Here is a 22,605-nt window from a genome sequence, read left to right as displayed (position 1 = left end):
AAAGACGCCGCCTTCCGCGTAGAATCATATGTCATCCTCGCCGCCATATTGGATGGGTCAAAGCGGAGAATAAAGATTAGCTGCGTTTAACTGTACCAACAGGTTTGCCGTCCAAACGAGATCACATGGGATTACCTTTCACAGGTGAGACTGGAAAAATACTTTTCATTGTATTTGGTCATTATAATGTAATTTTACGAACAGATTTTTCTGACTTTGTGGCTTATATGAAGTCTCGCGCATAATAGTTTATGCGCATGCGTCCTTACTTCTTCTATTGTTCTGGTGTCTCCGAAGGAACCGTCTTACAGCGCCCCTAGAGGTGTGGCATGTGTATTGCATCGTTTTCAGCAAGCGTTGCGTTGCCATATGTACCTGATATTTTATTGATCCGTTGCCCATGTGGACGCGATATTTTTTTAAATAACATCTCGTTGCCGTTGTCGTGTGGATGTAGCCATAGGTGGAAAGGGTTCATACTGTGAACCTCAAACACAGTTGTCTCCTCTTTCAAATGCAAATCCCATATATGCAAAAGAAATTGGCTGATTCCAAAATCCAGAAGTGTTTTGTAAATTGAGATTCATTAATATTCATGCACCCAAATTTGCATACTCCCCACCCACATTCAAGTTCAGGCTACAATACATTACCATCGACCTGCACAGACATATTCCAACAGTTCTGCAGGTACAGTGATGCTTGAAAGTTTGTGAACCCTTTAGAATTTTCTATATTTCTGCATAAATATGACCTAAAACATCATCAGATTTTCACACAAGTCCTAAAGGTAGATAAAAATAACCCAGTTAAACAAGTGGGACAAAAATATTATACTTGGCTATTTATTTATTGAGAAAAATGATCCAATATTACATATCTGTGAGTAGCAAAAGTATGTGAACCTCTAGGATTAGCAGTTAATTTGAAGGTGAAATTAGAGTCAGGTGTTTTCAATCAATGGGATGACAATCAGGTGTGAGTGGGCACCCTGTTTTATTTAAAGAACTGGGATCTATCAAAGTCTGATCTTCACAACACATGTTTGTGGAAGTGTATCATGGCACCAACGAAGGAGATTTCTGAGGACCTCAGTCAGAAAAAGCGTTGTTGATGCTCATCAGGCTGGAAAAGGTTACAAAACCATCTCTAAAGAGTTTGGACTCCACCAATCCACAGACAGACAGATTATGTACAAATGGAGGGAATTCAAGACCATTGTTACCCTCCCCAGGAGTGGTCGACCAACAAAGATCATTCCAAGAGCAAGGTGTGTAATAGTCGAGAAGGTCACAAAGGACCCCAGAGTAACTTCTAAGCAACTGAAGGCCTTGCTCACATTAATATTAGCCAATGTTCATGAGTCCACCATCAGGAGAACACTGAACAACAATGGTGTGCATGGCAGGATTGCAAGGAGAAAACCACTGCTCTCCAAAAATAACATTGCTGCTTGTCTGCAGTTTGCTAAAGATCACATGGACAAGCCAGAAAGCTATTGGAAAAATGTTTTGTGGACGGATGAGACCAAAATAGAACTTTTTGGTTTAAATGAGAAGCATTATGTTTGGAGAAAGGAAAACACTGCATTCCAGCATAAGAACCTTATCCCATCTGTGAAACATGGTGACGGTATCATCATGGTTTGGGCCTGTTTTGCTGCATCTGGGCCAGGACGGCTTGCCATCATTGATGGAACAATGAATTCTGAATTATACCAGCGAATTCTAAAGGAAAATGTCAGGACATCTGTCCATGAACTGAATCTCAAGAGAAGGTGGGTCATGCAGCAAGACAATGACCCTAAGCACACAAGTCGTTCTACCAAAGAATGGTTAAAGAAGAATAAAGTTAATGTTTTGGAATGGCCAAGTCAAAGTCCTGACCTTAATCCAATCGAAATGTTGTGGAAGGACCTGAAGCGAGCAGTTCATGTGAGGAAACCCACCAACATCCCAGAGTTGAAGCTGTTCTGTACAGAGGAACGGGCTAAAATTCCTCCAAGCCGGTGTGCAGGACTGATCAACAGTTACCGGAAACATTTAGTTGCTGTTATTGCTGCACAAGGGGGTCACACCAGATACTGAAAGCAAAGGTTCTTCCACAACTTTTGCCACTCACAGATATGTAACATTGGATCATTTTCCTCAATTAAATAAATGACCAAGTATAATATTTTTGTCTCATTTGTTTAACTGGGTTCTCTTTATCTACTTTCAGGACTTGTGTGAAAATCTGATGATATTTTAGGTCATATTTATGCAGAGATATAGAAATTTCTAAAGGGTTCACAAATTTTCAAGCATGACTGTATGGTTATGGAAAGAACAAGGACAACTGTCATTGCATAAACACAAAAAACTGAAGTGTTTTGGTGCACCCGTCATTGTTGATATAGATATTCCTGCAGGTATCTTACAGGAACCCGCAAGTAGCTTGCCATACTGTATGATTTTATTCACTTTTTAACAACTGAAACCGGATCAAAGAAATAGCCTGCATCGTCATATAAATGTAAAACATCAGATGCATCTTTGTCAATCCTTGAGTCAAGTAATTTAAATTTCTATAAATTTACATTAGCGATTTAATCAACGAGACATAACTTACAAGCTAACTAGTTTGGTTGCTTAGAGAGATATCCACTTTAACTTTCCATTTCAATATGTGCATTTGTGGATCTTAAGTCTAACTGAATACATAAATGTCTTTCCACACTGTGAGCAGTGATACGGCTTCTCTCCTGTGTGAATGCGCTGGTGTAATCGGAGATTACTCTGCGTTGTAAAACTCTTTCCACACTGTGAGCAGTGATACGGCTTCTGTCCTGTGTGAATCCACTGGTGTTGCTGGAGAAGACAATGTTGAGTAAAACTCTTTCCACACTGTGAGCAGCGATATGGCTTCTCTCCTGTGTGAATGCGCTGATGTCGCTGGTGATTGCTGCGACGAGTAAAACTTTTTCCACACTGTGAGCAGTGATACGGCTTCTCTCCTGTGTGAATCCACTGGTGACGCTGGAGATCAAGACGACGAATAAAATTCTTTCCACACTGTAAGCAGTGATACGGCTTCTCTCCTGTGTGAAGGCGCTGGTGTGATTGGAGAGTACTATGATAAGGAAAACTCTTTCCACACTGTGAGCAGTGATACGGCTTTTCTCCTGTGTGAATCCACTGGTGTTGCTGGAGATCAATAAGACGAATAAAACGCTTTTCACACTGTGAGCAGTGATACGGCTTCTCTCCTGTGTGAAGGCGCTGGTGTAATTGGAGAGAACTCTGACGAGTAAAACTCCTTCCACACTGTGAGCAGTGATGTGGCTTCTCTCCTGTGTGAATCTGCTGGTGTTCTTGCAGATGACTCTGCGTCGTAAAACTCTTTCCACACTGTGTACAGTGATACGGCTTCTCTCCTGTGTGAATCCACTGGTGTTCTTGGAGACGACTCTGCGTTGTAAAACTCTTCCCACACTGTGAGCAGTGATGTGGCTTCTCTCCTGTGTGAATTTGCTGGTGTCGCTGGTGATCGTTGCGACGAGTAAAACTTTTTCCACACTGTAAGCAGTGATATGGCTTCTGTCCTGTGTGAATGTGCTGGTGTAATCGGAGATTACTCTGGTTTGTAAAACTCTTTCCACACTGTGAGCAGTGATACGGCTTCTGTCCTGTGTGAATCCACTGGTGCTGTTGGAGAAGACACTGGCGGGTAAAACTCTGTCCACACTGTGAGCAGTGATACGGCTTCTCTCCTGTGTGAATGCGCTGGTGTTGTTTGAGATGACTCTGCGTCGTAAAACCCTTTCCACACTGTGAGCAGAGATGCGGCTTCTCTCCTGTGTGAAGGCGCTGGTGTGATTGGAGAGTACTGCGATAAGGAAAACTCTTTCCACATTGTGAGCAGTGATGTGGCTTCTCTCCTGTGTGAATCCTCTGGTGCGTTTTGAGTGCATTCTGATGACCAAAGCTCTTTCCACAGTCTGAGCAGTGGTGAATTTCCTTCCGTACATCATTGTGAGAAGTGTCAGAATTGAGAGAATCAGATGATGTTGGCTGATGACTGGAGCCTTCGGAGGGGATCTGAAGCTCACATTTAATCTCTCCTGATTCCCGAAGTCTCACATACTCTTCATAGTGGCATCTCTGGATGTGTGTGTGGAGATAAGTTTGAGATGCATAGGAACAAGGACATGTGGAGCAGGAAAAGACTTGCAGCATGGTGTTGTTTATTGCTGGAAAATATCAGAATATCAATATCAGAAACTGAACATGAAATTCAACAAGATAATAATATGTAAGAACACTATCCCAATGTAAAGGAGTGTTTGAGGTGAAGTAAAAATATTCCAGATTCTAGATTATTGAATGAAGTCTTACTAATCCGTAATTTAAGAAACCAACAACAGAGAATAAGTGGATCTGGGAATGACTATGTGCAGGTTCACAAGGCTCAGGGACACCAGCATGGATTTGATGATGATGACAAACAACAACAACAACTGCAGACAGCTGCTGGTGAGGACAAATTATACAGTTCCTGAAACAGTTGCTGTAAACCCCCTGTCATGAGAACAAGTGTGCCACCAGACAGGTTAGCCCAGCCATGCAAACAGCACAGAATGAAATAAAGTGGGACAGGTCAGTGGTGTAAACGATTAGAGAAGCTTACAGATCCTGCATCTTACATTGTCAGAATAATGTAGTGGTGCAGTCCTCAAAGGAAGTACATCAATGCCAAATAATTCTCACTGGCACCTTTAGCCAGCTTCTTCCATGCTTAGACAAAAAAATTTGTTTGAGAATTAATACGTAGCAGCCGTTAGGCTGCTAAGTAACTTCCTAAGTAACCAAATAACTTGCAACTAAGTAAATACTAAGTAACTTGCAACTAAGTAACTTGGGTAACTTCCAGCACTGCGTGAGTGGCAGTCAGTTTCAGCAGCTCTTACTGTTTTTTTTTTTATTATTTTTTATCGGGGCGGCACGGTGGTGTAGTGGTTAGCGCTGTTGCCTCACAGCAAGAAGGTCCGGGTTCGAGCCCCGTGGCCAGCAAGGGCCTTTCTGTGCGGAGTCTGCATGTTCTCCCCGTGTCCGCATGGGTTTCCTCCGGGTGCTCCGGTTTCCCCCACAGTCCAAAGACATGCAGGTTAGGTTAACTGGTGACTCTAAATTGACCATAGGTGTGAATGTGAGTGTGAATGGTTGTCTGTGTCTATGTGTCAGCCCTGTGATGACCTGGCAACTTGTCCAGGGTGTACCCCGCCTTTCGCCCGTAGTCAGCTGGGATAGGCTCCAGCTTGCCTGCGACCCTGTAGAACAGGATAAAGCTGCTAGAGATAATGAGATGAGATTATTTTTAATGTCTTTAGTCATACCCTTCTTAGTATTTAATCTTACTCATTCGCGTGCAACTATGGATGTGCTTTTGGTGAGACTACTTTTGTGTTTTTTACTTGTTTTGGGACTTTTTAAAACAATATCGGGACAGCCATTCAGTCACGGCTCGATTGTTTACACCCACGATCAGCTGATAGCATTGTGCACCATGAAGATACTCCCCATGGAGAGACACAAGATCCCCATGGAAATAAAGAGGAGAACAAAGGGATGCAGAACTGGAGTTAAGCACCGTGAGAGGAAAGGATGGTATAAACCATCCATACCGTCTGTACGGGGAATGCAAGATCACTCCCTAATAATATGGAAGAGCTCACAGTGCTGACCAGGCTGCAGAGGGACTATCAGGAGCGTAGCATCATGTGCCTCACAGAGACCCAGCTGAATGAACGCACGCTGGATTCACTTATCACTCTGGATGATTTTCAACTCATGAGAGCAGACAAGCAAGCTAATGAGACTGGTAAGAGTAAGGGTGTCAGGGTGTAGCAGCGATGTTTGTGAACGACAGATGGTGTAACCCCAGGCACATTAGTGTTAAAGAGTAGCATTGCACATGGGAAATTGAGCTGCTAGCTGTTAGCATTTCGCTGTACTACCTCCCAGTGGAGTTCTTGCACCTTATCACGATAACGGTGTACATCCCACTGGCAGCCAATGCCGCAGCAGCCTGCGAGCTTTTACACACACCTTTATCACAGCTACAAACATCACACCCACAAGCCTTCCTCCTAATCTAATAGGAAGTGGAGGAAATCCAGGGCCCCTGCTGACCTTTCCTGCTCCCAGTTTTTCCTTGCTGTGTTCTCAGCCTCACTCAGATCAGCCAAAATGAAGTTTTATCACTCCAAAATTCACACCTCCAACCCTCGTCAACTGTTTTCTGTTTTCTCGTTTCTCCTCAACTCTCCACCACCTGCACCTCAGCCGTCCATCACTGCAGAATACTTTGCAATCTTTTTTGAGGAGATCACAGCCATCCATAACTCCTTCACCACGCCCGCCTCACCACCCTTGCAGCCTCTTCCCCATTGCTCTCTGCTTTTTCCCCCTTTCCACTTCTGATGTCTCCCAGCTCCTGCTCTCTCACACCATCTGACCACCTGTGCCCTTGACCCCATCCCTTCGTCTCTCCTCCAGACCATCCCTCCTGTCACCCTCCCATTTATCACCTCCTTCATCAACTCCTCTTTGTCCTCCAGATACTTTCCTTCCAGCTTCAAATGGGCTCACATCACCCCTCTGCTGAAAAGACCCACCTTAGACCCCTCCATCATCCAGAACTACTGCCCTGTTTCTCTCCACCCCTTCCTATCAAAGATGCTTGAACATGCTGTTGCTAACCAACTCTCCTCTTTTCGTTCACGGAACAACCTCCTGGATCCTCACCAGTCTGGCTTCCATGCCAGACACTCAACCGAGACTGCACTTCTCTCCGGCAGTTAGGCACTTCATGCAACACGTGCCGCCTCCCTCTCTTCGGTCCTGATTCTCCTTGATTTTTCTGCTGCATTTGACACTGTTGATCACTACATCCTCCTTATCAGCTCTAGGGATCTGTGGAACAGCCATAGACTGGTTCAAGTCCTACCTCTCTGGTCGCTCTTTCCAGGTTATCTGGTCTCGTTCTGTATCAGCACCACACCCACTTACCACCAGTGTCCCTCAAGGTTCAGTCTTTGATCCACTTCTCTTCTCCCTCTCCACCCAGTCTCTTGACCCAATTAACTCTGCTCATGGTCTATCCTACCACTGCTATGCATATGGCACCCAACTGTTTCTCTCTTTTCCATCCATCCATCCATCCATCCATCCATCCATCCATCCATCCATCCATTTTCTACCACTTATCCAGGTCCAGGTCGCAGGGGTAGCAGCCTAAACAGAGCTGCCCAGACTTCCCTCTCCCCAGCCACCTCGACCAGCTCTTCCAGGGGAATACCGAGGCGTTCCCAGGCCAGCCGAGAGATGTAATCTCTCCAGCGTGTCCTGGGTCTACCCCGGGGTCTCCTCCCGGTGAAGCATGCCCAGAGAGCCTCCCTTAGGAGCATCCTAACAAGGTTCCCAAACCACCTCAACTGACTCCTTTCGATGTGGAGGAGCAGCGGTTCTACTCTGAGTCTCTCCCGAATTACCAAGCTTCTCATCCTCTCTCTAAGGAAGAGCCCAGCCACCCTGCGGAGAAAACTCATTTCAACCGCTTGTATCCACAATCTCATTCTTTCGGTCACTACACATAGCTCATGACTATAGATGAGGGTGGGAACGTAGATGGAGCAGTAAATTGAGAGCTTTGCCTTTTGGCTCAGCTCTCTCTTTACCACAACAGACTGGTTCAGCGTCTGCATCACTGCTGACGCTGCCCCGATCCATCTGCCCAACTCCCTCTCCCTCTACCCTCACTCGTGAACAAGACCCCGAGATACTTAAACTCCTCCACTTGAGGCAGCAACTCCCCCCGACCCAAAGTAGGCACTCCACCTGTTTCTGGCTGAGTGCCATGGCCACGGACTTGGAGGTGCTGATCCTCATCCCAGCCACTTCACACTTGGCTGCAAACCATCCCAGTGCCTGCTGAAGGTCACAGCTTGATTAAGCCAACAGGACCACATCATCCTCAAAAAGCAGAGACACGATCCTGAGGCCACCAAACCGGACACCCTCCGCTGCACCTAGAAATTCTGTCCATACAAGTTACGAACAGAACTGGTGACAAAGGGCAGCCCTGGCAGAGTCCCACATGCACTGGGAATGAGTCCGACTCGTTGCCAGCAATGCGAACCAAACTCCTACTCCGGTCATACAGGGACCGAACCACGGGCGATTGCTCTAAGACAACGAGGGAGGCTCAGCCTCCTCTAAAAATGACGAACATCGTGTAGGATGAATTGCGCTAGGCTTATGTTATAGCCGACCTTATAACATTGCTATTTCAGATCCAGAATCATAGAAATATATGTGTTCAACCCAACTACAGTGCGAAATCATTCCGTTATAACTTTCCCCAGTTCGCCTAATGTGTGCGTGAGTTTTTCCCCCTCATGACAGCGCGATGCAGCCCAGCCTCAGTGCACTTAATGGCATTTGGGAGCTATGCGCTTTTCAATCTCAAAATGCAAGACGATTATTGGACAAACACTGCGAAAACGCCCGCCCCACGGAGTCCCACGGACTCCCAGCCTCAGTGGACTTCAATGGCATTTGGGAGCTATGTGCTTTTCAATATCAAAATGCAAGACGGTTATTGGACAAATACTGCGAAAACGCCCGCCCACGGACTCCGAGCCTCACAGTGGGAGGGACATGGCAGTTTCCGCGAGGAGACTGGTGATTGGTGAAAGCGGCCGGATATTTTCTTTGATTGACAGCTCGTTTCAAATATAGACAGGCAGCAGTGAATTTCAGTTCAGTCCCATGCGGATTCACAAGTGCTGTGGTGTATTGTAAGAGATCAGCTTACATTTCGATTTCATTCATTACATACGGTTTCTACCAGCTTTTTTAGTTTGTATATATTTTCATTGTAAATAAAGTGTAAATATAGTGTTGTCAAGTTTGCTATCTTAGTTCCAGAAATTTCGTTTATTTGAGTGACTGAACTTGAGGGGGCTAGTCAGCTAGCAAGAAAGCTGCGCACGGATGCCAAGCATTGCTGATTTAATTTTGGCGAAGCCATTTGCCAGTCTTCCTTTTGAGGAAAAAAATAAAATTAAAGAGCAGAGTAGACCAACGCCGCAAATTGACTTGGTGAAAAAGGTAGGGAATAATACTCGTTCCTTTCAGCTCTCCTGGTACGAGAAAGTGAATTGGCTAACAGCAAGTGACCCACATCAACAACAGTAAATAGGCTACTTTAGTAATATGTCATGGATGGACCAAAAATATAGAATCTATTTAAAATGTTTATGCTGAGTATATTATATCGGAATATAAATTTTTCTGGATATGAATTAAACACAGCTACAATTTGGAAAACATATTTTTAAACAAAAACACAGCCGAGAACATTTCACACTACAGACCTGGATTAGAAGTGAAGGGTTATCAAAATTGTCAATAAAATATTTCTCAGTCAAAATAAGTAAAATATAGGGAAAGTGTCATTGAATGAAATGTGTGGCACCCAGCTCTATGTTTGGCTCCCCAAGGTCAGTGCTTGTGCCTATTCCAGAACACTCTGCTGTTACTGCTGAGGTTCCTGACAAAGAGCTGCTTTCAATAATGATCAATTTTTAAACAACATGCCACAATTTTAAAATATAAAATGTTAAAATATACCCCCCCAACACCACCATCATGTATATTGGACAGTAGGCTAATGGGCCAAAAGAACCTATTATTTCACAGTTTATGACCCTGCCAACAATCAGCCAGATCAGAGGCAAGAGTATGGGCAAAATTGATGTGTTTTTTCTTTTTTCTTTTAAAATCTGGAAATATTGTAACCGACCAGCCTCCCCTGTTTGAAAGACTACCAGCTGCCACTGGACCGAATGGCCTGCAGCAGCAGGCCCCAAACCCCCATACTCCCGAAGCACCCCCCACAGGGCACCATGAGGGACACAGTCATAGGCCTTCTCCAGGTCCACAAAACACATGTTGGGCAAATTCCCATGCACCCTCCAGCACCCTTGCAAGGGTAAAGAGCTGGTCTAGTATTCCATGACCAGGACAAAAACCGCATTGTTCCTTCTGAATCTGAGGTTCAACTATTGCCCGGACTCTCTTCTCCAGCACCCCAACATAGGCTTTCCCGGGCAGGCTGAGAAGTGTGATCCCCCTATAGTTGGAACACACTCTCCGGTCCCCTTTTTTGAAAAGGGGGACCACCACCCCAATCTGCCAATCCAGAGGCACTGTCCCTGACCTCCACACAATGTTGAAGAGGCATGTCAGCCAAGACAGCACAACATCATCCAACGCCTTCAGGAACTCAGGGCAAACCTCATCCACCCCTGGAGCCTGGCCACCGAGGAGCTTTTTAACCACTTCAGCAACCTCAACCCCCATGATGGGTGAGTCCTTCCAAGTGCCCACAGACTCTGTGTCCTCCTCGGACAACATAAAGGCGGGATTGAGGAGATCCTCGAAGTATTCCTTCCACCGCCGGACAATGTCCCCAGTTGAGGTCAACAGCACTCCATCCCCACTGTAAACTGTCGGGACAGAGCACTGCTTCCCCCTCTTGAGCCGCCAGACAGTTCGCCAGAATCTCCCCGAGGCTGACCGAAAGTCGCTTTCCATGGTATCAGCAAACTCCTCCCACACCAGAGTTTTTGCTTCAGTGACCGCCAGAGCCGCATTCCGCTTGACCCGTCTGTACCTGTCAGCTGCCTCTGGAGACCCACAGGCTATCCAAGCCAAATAGGACTCCTTCAGCTTGACGGCTCTCTTTTCCTTCTTTCTGAAACACAGATCTCTGCTTGCACCTCTGCTTGCTTGCATGACATACAGAGCTGGATGGACAACCATCACCTGAAGCTCAACCCAGGCGAGATGGAGGTACTCTACATTCCTGCCCCATCCTCTCCACCCCTGGACATTGTCTTTTCTATGAGGGACATCTCTTGGTCTCCTTCACCCAGTGCGAAGAACCTAGAGGTCATGTTCAATGGCAAACTCTCCTCAGCGAACACTGCTGCAGTGACCTGGACATATAGAGTCCTCCTCTACAACATCCAAAGGATCCACCCATTTCTTACCACCTACTCTACTCAGCTCCTGGTCCAAGTGCTGGTCCTGTCCTGTCTGGACTACTGTAACTCTCTCCTTGCTGGCCTTCCAGCTTCTGCCATCAGACCCCTGCAACTCATCCAGAATGCTGCAGCTCGCATGGTCTACAACCTCCCTCGTTCCTCCCATGTCACCCCTCTGTTTGCCGACCTGCACTGGCTACCTATCGCAGCTCACATCAAATTTAAGACATTAGTGCTAGCATACCAGGCTCTCAAAGGGTTAGGGCCAACATGCCTCCGGAGTCTGTTCCGTCCCTGCACACCAGCCAGATCCCTACACTCCGCTACTACTGGTCGCCTGGCCCCTCCTCCTCTCCACTCCTGCCCAGCCCAGTCAAGACTACTGTCTGTCCTGGTTCCCCATTGAGGTCAGAACTGCTGACTCCCTGACCACCTTCAAGTGCAGACTGAAGACTCACCTCTTCAAGCTGCACCTCTCCCCTTCTTCCCTGTCCACTATGTAACTGCGTTTCAATCTAGACCAACCCAGGCTATGTATGGTTTAGCCTAGGGTTAGCTGTTTTGAGTTCTATTTAGTTATACATGTATATATGGTTGGTTTGTTTCCTTGGCTGTTTGAGTATTGGTATTTCAACAGCATATTACACTAGGTATCGCTATCACTTGTTCAGTTGGCACTAGAACTTTCTTGTCTAGAAATTCAGCACTTCACGTACTTGACTTTTGCACTCGTTGTATTTCGCTCTGGATAAGAGCATCTGCTAAATGCCATGTAATGTAATGTAATTTAATTTAATCTCAAGGCACTTTAATCATGCTACCCTGTCCTCCACTCTCCCCACTGTCACTCAGTATGTTGACTGCTGTACCAGGGACAATAAGGCACTGGACTTACTGTATGCAAACATCAAGGATGCATACAGCTCACCACCCCTCCCCCACTGGGCTGCTCAGACCCATTTACATACCTATGGTGAACAAACAACCCCCCCCCACCACCATCACTAGGTGTGTGGGAAAATGGTCAGAGGAGAGCAGCATGCCACTGCGGGACTGTTTTGAGAACACAGACTGGGAAGTGCTGTGTAGTTCACACAGGGAGGACAATGACAGTCTTACACACTGCATCACAGACTGCATTAATTTCTGTGTGGAGAACACTGTACTGACCAGGAAGGTACAGTGTTTTTCCAACAACAAACCGTGGGTGACTCCTGACCTGAAAATCCTGTTGAATGAGAAGAAGAGGGTCTGGGGACAAAGAGGAGCTGAGGAGAGTGCAGAAGGAGCTCAAGAGGGCAATAAGAAAAAGCAAGGAGTGCTATAGGAGGAAGCTGGAGGAGCGCCTGCAACAGAACAACACACAAGAGGTGTGGAGGGGCCTGAAAACCATCTCTGGCCACAACAAAGATAGTGGAAGTTGGTTTGAGGACTTCCTGGTTTACGCACTTCCTGCTTCCTGAGTTGTTCGCGCCGAGTCCTTTTTTCCCGCGAGTGCCAGCGTTAATTACTAATCCTTTTTTAACTTTTTTTCTACAAATAAATTTCCAGTATCCTCTTCATTTTTATTGTACTGTCGCTTTCATTTTTGTACTTTTCACTTTCGCTTTCCTTTTTCCGTTTTTTTTTCCCGGTTTTTTCTCTTTCTTTTTTCGGAAGAACGCCGAGACCGGAAGCTTTCTTTTTCTCTCCTCCTGTGTAAAGACCACAAGCGGAGGCCATCCACATCTGATCTGCTTTAATATCAACAGATCTTCATTTAAGGTACGTGAATCTTTTCATCATGGCACACCTTCAGCCTGTTCAGTGTGCTGAGTGCAGGATGTTTAGTCATTCTTCCTCCGTCACTAGCGATAGCTTTATTAGCTTTACTTGTGATAAGTGCAGATTAGTTAGCTCTCGGACGGAGAAGATTGCAGTGCTAGAAGCGCGTGTCCAGGCTTTAGAGCAGGTTAGTGAGCGTGAGAACAGTGTAGTTTCTGTTAGGGAAAGTCTGGACGCCCTAGGTGGAGTTAGCAATCCCCCAACTCCGGCATTAGAGCCCTTACAGCGGGGCGAATGGGTGATGGCTCGGCGGCATAAGCGTAGAGCCAAAGCTACCGCTGAGGCTCGCCCACGGGAGCACCACTCCTCTCCGCGTCACGTGTCGAACAGGTTTGCTCTCCTTAGTGATGCACCCACTGAGAAACCTGAAAGAGCTCTGGCAGGGTTAGATCTTAAGGTTTTTCTGCACTAGCCAGCCGGGCTAGTGGCTTGCAAATTGCACTAGCCCGCAGAGTGTTGCACTAGCCCGCTATTTTAAGCCCAATTCCTGTGACAATTGAAAGAATTTTCATACTCACAAGGTTATGCTTCATTCACTCAGAATCACTGGCCATATGGACAGGCCAGTTAAAAACTATGCTGTCTTGCAAATTCAGTGCAAATCTCCTCTTACTCACATCTCAAAACTTTTCAAACATGGCTGACATCAGCCCCCACTGCCCTGCCACCTACTCTTACAGAATATTAAATGTGCTGAATGGTGGTGCCACCTTGTGGTAGGTCTGGCAAATTAGGCACTCATCATGGTACACAGTTACAACCTGTGTCAATGAACTGTGACAGTAATGTTCAGCAACAATGCATTACACCATGTACAATAAATAGAATGAGCTAAAAGATTTTGTATCAGATTTTGCGTGATTCAAGATGGCCACACCCATGTCAAGTTATTGCACTAGCCAACACGGGCTAGTAGCAGAGATTTTGCACTAGCCCGTGGCTATCTGCACTAGCCACAGGCTAGCGGGCTAGTGTTAAGATCTAACCCTGTCTGGTTATAGGGGACTCTATCATACGGCACGTGAAATTAGCTCAGCCTTTAGGGGCACCAGCAGCTTTAGTCAGGTGTATACTGGGAGCCAGGGCGCTGGACATAGCAGGTAATCTTAGGGTCCTAGGCAAGCACAGGTTCTCAAAGATAGTTATCCATGCAGGAGCTAATGATATACGCCTTCGTCAGTCTGAGGTTACTAAGAGTAACTTTGTAGAGGTGTTTAAATTAGCGAAGGCGATGTCCTATGCTGTAGTATGCTCTGGCCCCATCCCAATGCGGCGTGGCGATGTAGCTTACAGCAGGTTATGGTTGCTGAACTGCTGGCTGTCCAGGTGGTGCTCTGAAAACAGTGTGGGCTTTATAGATAATTGGGCTAATTTTGAGGGCACTGCTGGCCTGTTAGGGCGGGACGGTATCCATCCCACTCGGGAAGGTGCTGCTCTCATTTCCTGCAGCATAGGTCATAGTCTCAGAACAGGCCTAGTTAATTTCTGACAATCCAGAGCCAAGGCCAGGGAGCAGACGAACAGGCTAAACCGACTGTCTGCTAGCTGCACAGAGTCGTCACTCAGGGCCCACTACATCGAGACTGTGTCTGTTCCCCGAGCTCAACAAAAAGGTAGAAATTTTCAGAGAGTTTGTTCCAGTAACCTAATCAATATAAAATTAGATCATACTGACTGTACAGCTGCTGCCAGCACCTTTGATCTAAAGGTGGGGCTATTAAATATTAGATCTCTTACATCTAAAGCGCTAATGGTTAATGAACTCATTACTGATCAGGAGTTTAATGTACTGTGTTTAACAGAAACATGGATTAAGCCAAATGAATATATAGCATTAAATGAAGCGAGTCCTCCTGGATACAGTTATATACACCAGCCTCGTCTAACTGGCAGAGGAGGAGGCGTCGCGGTTATTTATAACGATTATCTAGGTGTAACACAAAAACCTGGTTATAAATTTAATACATTTGAAGTTCTTCATACTCGTATAATGTATGTAGCCTCAAAAAATAAGTCTACCCAGTTAATTCCATTGCTTATTATTTACAGGCCCCCGGGGCCATATTCTGAGTTTCTTTCTGAATTCGCAGATTTTATCTCAGATCTGGTTATTTCCTTAGACAAAGCTTTAGTTGTCGGAGATTTTAATATTCACTTCGATAACCCAGAAGACCCTTTAAAAACAGCGTTTGTGTCCATCTTAGACTCAGTCGAGATTAAGCAGAATGTCATAGGACCGACCCATAATGGTGGTCACACCCTTGATCTAATACTAACATTCAGATTAAACGTAGATAATATAGTCATACTTCCACAGTCTGAAGTTATCTCAGATCATTGTCTCATCTCATTCAAGATATGTCTGAGTAATAATATATGCACCTCACCATGCTACTGTATTAAACGTACTTTCACGTCAACTACTGCACAGAGCTTTATAAATGATCTCCCAGAGTTATCAACTTTGATTGGGTCACTGTCAGCCCCTGCAGAACTTGATGAGGCAACTGAATGCTTAGAGTCAACATTCCGCCATACTTTAGATAATGTAGCTCCTCTAAAAAGGAAAATGGTCAGAGACAAAAAATTAGCACTCTGGTATAATGATGACACTCGCACATTAAAACAGACCACTCGAAAATTGGAATGTAAATGGCATCAAACAAAATTGGTAGTGTTCAAATTAGCTTGGAAGGAGAGCTTCCGGAAGTATAGAAAAGCTCTTAGTGCTGCGAGATCAACATATTTCTCCTCCCTAATAGAAGATAACAAAAATAATCCTAGATTCCTATTTAATGCTGTAGCAAAATTAACCAGGAATAAGTCCACTATCAACACATGCACACCTGCAGTATGTAGTAGCAACGACTTCATGATTTTTTTTTAATGACAAAATTGAGAATATCCGACAAAAAATTCAAACTACTAATTTAAGGTTAGACAATGAAAGTGACCTTGTAGTTAACAATATAACTGTATCAGATCATCAGTTAGAATGTTTTACTCCCCTAAAAGAAACTGAATTACTTTCATTAATCTCTACATCAAAAGCCTCAACTTGCGTACTAGATCCCTTACCGACACATCTATTCAAACAGATAATGCCTGGAGTAATTGAACCGCTTCTAAAAATAATAAATTCTTCTCTTATGATTGGCTATGTACCCAAATCCTTTAAACTAGCAGTTATCAAACCCCTGATTAAAAAACCTGACCTTGATCCCTGTCAGCTGTCCAATTATCGGCCAATATCAAACCTCCCCTTTATCTCCAAAATCCTTGAAAAAGCTGTGGCACAGCAGTTATGCTCATATTTACATAGGAATAACATCCATGAAATGTATCAGTCAGGATTTAGACCTCATCATAGCACAGAGACAGCACTGGTTAAAGTAGTAAACGACCTACTGTTGGCGTCTGATCAGGGCTGTGTCTCGCTACTTGTGTTGCTTGACCTTAGTGCAGCATTTGATGCCATTGATCATTCCATTCTTCTGGATAGACTAGAAAATGTTGTGGGAGTTAAGGGAATGGCCCTCTCCTGGCTCAGGTCTTATCTAACTGATCGTTATCAGTATGTTGATATAAATGGTAATATTTCTAGATGTACCGAGGTAAAGTTTGGTGTTCCACAAGGTTCTGTCTTGGGTCCACTGCTTTTTTCTCTATACATGTTACCTCTGGGCGATATTATTCGTAAACATTGTATTAGTTTCCACTGTTATGCTGATGACACACAGTCGTATGTCTCTGCAAAACCTGATGAGAGACACCAGATTAATAGAATTGAGGAATATGTTAAGGACATTAGACACTGGATGCTTATTAATTTCCTTCTGCTTAACTCTGACAAGACTGAAGTACTTGTGCTAGGACCACATGCAGCTAGAAGTAAGTTTTCTGATTACACAGTAACTCTGGATGGCCTTTCTGTTTCTTCACGTGCAGCAGTAAAAGACCTCGGAGTGATTATTGACCCCAGTCTTTCATTCGAAACTCACATTGATAACATCACCCAGATAGCTTTCTTTCATCTCAGAAATATTGCAAAGATAAGAAATTTAATGTCATTGCATGATGCAGAAAAACTAGTCCATGCTTTCGTTACCTCCAGGTTGGATTATTGTAATGCCTTACTGTCTGGATGTTCCAATAAGTACATAAACAGGCTTGCTCATTGGGGATAGATTAGGGATAAAATTAGCTCATGTTTTAAGTCGTTCAAATTCTGTAAAGCTGCTTTGCGACAATGTTTATTGTTAAAAGCGCTGTACAAATAAACTTGATTTGATTTGATTAACAAGCTCCAGTTAGTTCAAAATGCAGCAGCAAGAGTCCTTACTAGAACTAGAAAATATGACCACATCACGCCTGTCTTATCCACACTACATTGGCTCCCAATCAAATTTCATATTGATTATAAAATACTACTATTGACCTTTAAAGCACTAAATAGTCTCACACCACAGTACCTGAGTGAACTTCTGCTCCTCTATGACCCGCCACGCCTACTTAGATCAAAAGGTGCAGGCTATCTGCTGGTACCTCGTATAGTGAAGGCTACATCAGGGGGCAGAGCCTTTTCTTACAAAGCCCCACTGTTATGGAACAGCCTTCCAAGTAATGTTCGGGAATCAGACACAGTCTCAGCATTTAAGTCTAGGCTGAAAACATATCTGTTTAGTCAAGCCTTTTGTTAATGGTGTTTATGAGGTCAAGGAGTAGATCTGGAGGGTCCTCAGACATAGAGTGTTTTGGTAAACTGGGATGTATGGATGCTGTCAGTCCCCACTCGCTTGCTCACTCGAGTTTGACGACGGTGTAGTGGCTGGCTGCTTTATGTCCCGGGGCTCCCTCATGCCTGTGTTACCTTCTGGCTCTCTCCTTTTAGTTATGCTGTCATAGTTAGTTGCCGGAGTCCCTGCTTGTACTCGGTGCAATATGTATACTGTTCCTACTTATTCAAGTGACATTGGGCATACCTAACAACCTGTGTTTTCTTTCCCTCCCCCCCACCCCAAATCTGTCCCTCTGAGTTACATGGAGTCAACAGGAAATCTTTTGGTGGAGAGGGTGGAGACCTCGACTGGCTATCGTAGCCTGCAGGGAATCGGCCGTCAGACATTCTGTCGCATGTCCCAGACCCGGTGAAATGTAACTGAATTGTCTTGGCCAGCCCTAAGGGTCCCATCTGCATCTCATCATTGCTGAGGAGTGTGCTCCCATCACCCAATCAAGCATCCAGCCAGAGCAGGTCATGATATTTTTTACCATATTAACATGCCATTGTTGTGTGTTATGCCTGATGTAAAGACTCTCGTCTCCGCGAGCCTACCACACAGATTTAATACTTGTCATTTTTAGGGCATACCTAACAACGCGTTTTCTTCCCCCCCCCCATCTGTCCCTCTGAGTTACATGTTGATCCTGGGATTGAGATGCTGGCCTCTTCTGCCCCTCGGACCTGCTTGATCCATCCTGGTGCCCTGTGTCTGGTCGGAGTTTTATCGCACCGCTCCTGTGAAGGACGGCCCCATGAGGACAGTTGAGGGTTATACCTGTTAAAACTGTTAAGATTATAGTCAGGCTGTCTGTTGTTGCCCAAATGAGGATGGGTTCCCTTTTGAGTCTGGTTCCTCTTGAGGTTTCTTCCTCATGTCGTCTGAGGGAGTTTTTCCTTGCCACCGTCGCCACAGGCTTGCTCATTGGGGATAGATTAGGGATAAAATTAGCTCATGTTTTAAGTCGTTCAAATTCTGTAAAGCTGCTTTGCGACAATGTTTATTGTTAAAAGCGCTATACAAATAAACTTGATTTGATTTGATTTGGAAGGGGCCCTGAATCTGGAGACCTGAAATGAACTGAACCTGTTTTTCCAACAGGTTTGATTCTGCCCCCACTCCCTCCCCCACCCATCACAGCCTAGACCAACCGGTGCCCCATCACTCCCCCACTGACACACCTCTCCCCCAGATTATTACAGACATCAGTTGCACCCTTCTCATACCCTTCAACCCCCCCTGCACTACCTCCCTCCCCCATCTACTACAAATGAAGCCATCCATCACCCCTCCCTCCTGCAGCCTCTCCATAACAGTTGATCAGGTGAGAAGGGAGCTCAAGAAGGACAAAACAAGGAAGGCTACAGGTTCTGATGGCATCAGCTCCAGACTGCTGAGGGACTATGCAGACCAGCTCTGTGAAGTGATTCTGCATATTTTCAACCCTAGCCTCAGTCTGGAAAAGGTTCTTGTCCTGTGGAAAACTTCCTGTGTGGTTCCAGGTCCAAAGACTGTACACCCCAGGGAGCCAAACCACTTTAGACCTGTAGTCTTGACCTCTCATCATGAAGAGGATCATCCTCAACCACCTCAGACCCCACGTGAGTGCGGAACTGGATCCCCTGCAGTTCGCGTACCAACCAGGCATCGTTGTGGAGGATGCTGTTATCTACATGCTGCAAAGATCCCTGTTACATCTGGAGAACGCTGGAAGCACTGTGAGGGTCATGTTTTTTTACTTCTACAGTGCTTTCAACACGATTCAGCCATCTCTGCTCAGGGGGAAGCTGGAAGGAGGTGGAGTTGATTGTCACCTGGCTGCATGGACCATTGACTACCTCACTAACAGACCACAGTTTGTCGGACTTTGTGACTGCGTGTCTGATGTAGTAGTCTGCAGCACAGAAGCCCCCCCCCCCCAGGGTACAGTACTCTCCCTCTTCACCCTGTACACCTCGAACTTCAGATACAACATACACACTTGCCATCTCCAGAAGTTCTCTGATGATACAGCCATTGTTGGACATGTGTAAGAGGGGAATGAACAGGAATACAGGGGGCTCATCAATGACTGGTGTGGAAATAACAACCTCCACATCAACGCCAGGAAGACAAAGGAGTTGGTGATCAATTTCCACAGGAGAGCACCACAGATTACACCAGTAAATATCATGAGTTTGGGCATTGAGATCATGAGGGAATATAAATACCTGGGTGTTCAACTTAACAATAAACTGGAATGGACAACCAACACAGACACGTTGTACAAGAAGGGCTAAAGTCATCTCCACCTGCTGAGGAGACTGAGGTCTTTCAGAGTGTGCAAGACACTGTTGAGGACATTCTACAACACTGTGGTAGCATCTTCTTCACCGTGGTCTGTTGAGGATGTGGAAGCTCTGAGAGGGATAGGAAAAGGCTTAAGAAGCTGGTGAAAAGGGTCTGCCCTGTCCTGGTCTGCCGTCTGGAATCCATTGAGGAGGTGTGTGAGAGGAGGATGTTAGCTAAGCTAATATCAATCATGGACAACACCTCTCACTCCCTACGAGACTGTTGGTGCTCTGAGCAGCTCCTTCAGCAGCAGACTGCTGCACCCACAATGCAAGAAGGAACGCTACCACAGGTCTTTCATTCCAACTGCTGCCAGACTTTTCAATGACAGCCTGGCATAATGTAGCACTGTTTTTCAAGGTCATTATCAACTTTTGGTCACTTTATTAAGATCTCATCGTCATCTTCTACTTATGCTGTGCAACAATCTTACTATTTGGTACAATACCCTTTTCATTTGCAAGTATGTTCTTATTTAAGTTTCACTCATAATTGTTGTGTGCAACTATGTTCATAGCCTGTGCATTTTTTTTGGCATTTTTTGGTTACTTTACACACATTCCATCTTCATTATTTATGTTATGTTGTGCAATAACACTCACTATCTTGTGCAATATTTCTATTTCAGTTGCCAGTATTTTATTAGTGCAATATTTCTACTTCAGATGAAGTACTACTCTTATTTAAATTCCATTCTTATTCTCATCTCATCTCATTATCTCTAGTCGCTTTATCCTTCTACAGGGTCGCAGGCAAGCTGGATCCTATCCCAGCTGACTACGGGCGAAAGGCGGGGTTCACCCTGGACAAGTCGCCAGGTCATCACAGGGCTGACACATAGACACAGACAACCATTCACACTCACATTCACACCTACGGTCAATTTAGAGTCACCAGTTAACCTAACCTGCATGTCTTTGGACTGTGGGGGAAACCGGAGCACCCGGAGGAAACCCACGCGGACACGGGGAGAACATGCAAACTCCGCACAGAAAGGCCCTCGCCGGCCACGGGGCTCGAACCCGGACCTTCTTGCTGTGAGGCGACAGCGCTAACCACTACAAATAAACTTGATCTGATTTGATTATGGCAGTATTGTTATAAATGTGCTGAAGATGTTCCAAAAAGTACTTATAAGCAAACTGAAATCATTTCACCAACTTTTATACTGAAAACCACAAATAAAATTGGCAGCACGATGCATTTTTGTTTGCATAAACATTAAAATAACATAAGGGCTGACACCAACAACTATTTTTCTATCGATTAATCCATCAACTATTTTACAGAATCATGAAATAATAAGGGGGCGGCACGGTGGTGTAGTGGTTAGTGCTGTCGCCTCACAGCAAGAAGGTCCTGGGTTCAAGCCCCGGGGCCGGCGAGGGCCTTTCTGTGTGGAGTTTGCATGTTCTCGCCGTGTCCGCGTGGGTTTCCTCCGGGTGCTCCGGTTTCCCCCACAGTCCAAAGACATGCAGGTTAGGTTAACTGGTGACTCTAAATTGACCATAGGTGTGAGTGTGAATGGTTGTCTGTGTCTATGTGTCAGCCCTGTGATGACCTGGCAACTTGTCCAGGGTGAACCCCGCCTTTCGCCCGTAGTCAGCTGGGATAGGCTCCAGCTTGCCTGCGACCCTGTAGAAGGATAAAGCGGCTACAGATAATGAGATGAGATGAGATGAAATAATAAGCAGCAAGCAGTATCTGCTCTGAGATGCTGGGGGCGTGTCCACTGAAAGCACTGAAACCACGCCCAATCATGGTAAATGTGCAGTCTCCAATAATATCAGTGTCACAGAGCCGCAGTTTTACAAGAGCAGTTTTAGGCCATTGGCATTCAGCGCCACATCTTAGTGACTATTAGGTTATACCAATATTTACAACCATAAAAAGCAAGCAAAACTAAACTCCCTCACTGTGTGTGGAAAAGGCGGTGTGCGACTCTGTGCCAATCTGTCTCCAACATACAAAACCCAGCAAAAAAATAAGTCAGCTAAACTCTGTCTTACCTTTCCTCAGGAGAATTGGTGTTTCAATCAAGCTTGCTAAGTCAGTTTTTAGATCCATGTAACAGCCAGAGGCACACATGCTCACTTTGGCCTACCTGATGGGTGAGAACTGGCCAGAACTAGTGCTCTAGAGGAGTGCTCCGGTTATAGCCAACTCCATTGTACAACCTGCTTTCAGCCCAGACACACTGTTAAGCTAAAAATTATCATGTCACGAGATGATGCAGAAAAACCTCTATAACCTCTTAAATTACAGTAACACCTTACTGTCTGGTTGTTCCTTTAGGGGCATAAACAATCTCCGATTATTCCAGAGTCCTTATTAGAACTAGAAAATTTGATCAATTCTCCTCTCCCTTATGCACACTGCATTTTCTCCCAGGAAAATTCTGCATTTATTATACTTGTAATGACCCAAAAAGCACTGAAGGCTCTTGCTCTACAGTACCCGAATGACATTTTTGTCTTTAATTATCTAACCCATCTACATTAATCAAAAGGTACACGTCATTTATTAGTCCTAGAATCATGAAGACTTGAACGGTGGTGGAGCCTTTTCCTACAAAGG

At 45.2% G+C, this 22,605-nt stretch overlaps 1 protein-coding gene across 3 annotated transcripts in view; it reads right to left on the bottom strand.

Moving 5' to 3' along the window:
* Positions 1 to 2,267: 2,267 nt before the first annotated feature.
* The window catches only part of LOC132884547 (zinc finger protein 501-like), a 46,719-nt gene continuing 26,381 nt past the window's right edge, over positions 2,268 to 22,605 (bottom strand). For all 3 annotated transcript variants that reach the window (XM_060918408.1, XM_060918409.1, XM_060918407.1), the window contains one exon: positions 2,268 to 4,231. In XM_060918408.1, the coding sequence (XP_060774391.1) occupies positions 2,661 to 4,231 (1,571 nt within the window). In that variant the 3' untranslated portion in view covers positions 2,268 to 2,660. The remainder of the gene's footprint in view (positions 4,232 to 22,605) is intronic.

The sequence above is a fragment of the Neoarius graeffei genome, chromosome 4 (genome assembly GCF_027579695.1).
Source record: "Neoarius graeffei isolate fNeoGra1 chromosome 4, fNeoGra1.pri, whole genome shotgun sequence".
In the NCBI taxonomy this organism is placed as follows: domain Eukaryota; kingdom Metazoa; phylum Chordata; class Actinopteri; order Siluriformes; family Ariidae; genus Neoarius; species Neoarius graeffei.
The sequence above is the reverse complement of the archived record's forward strand: the minus strand, read 5'-3'. Positions and strand labels throughout refer to the sequence as shown.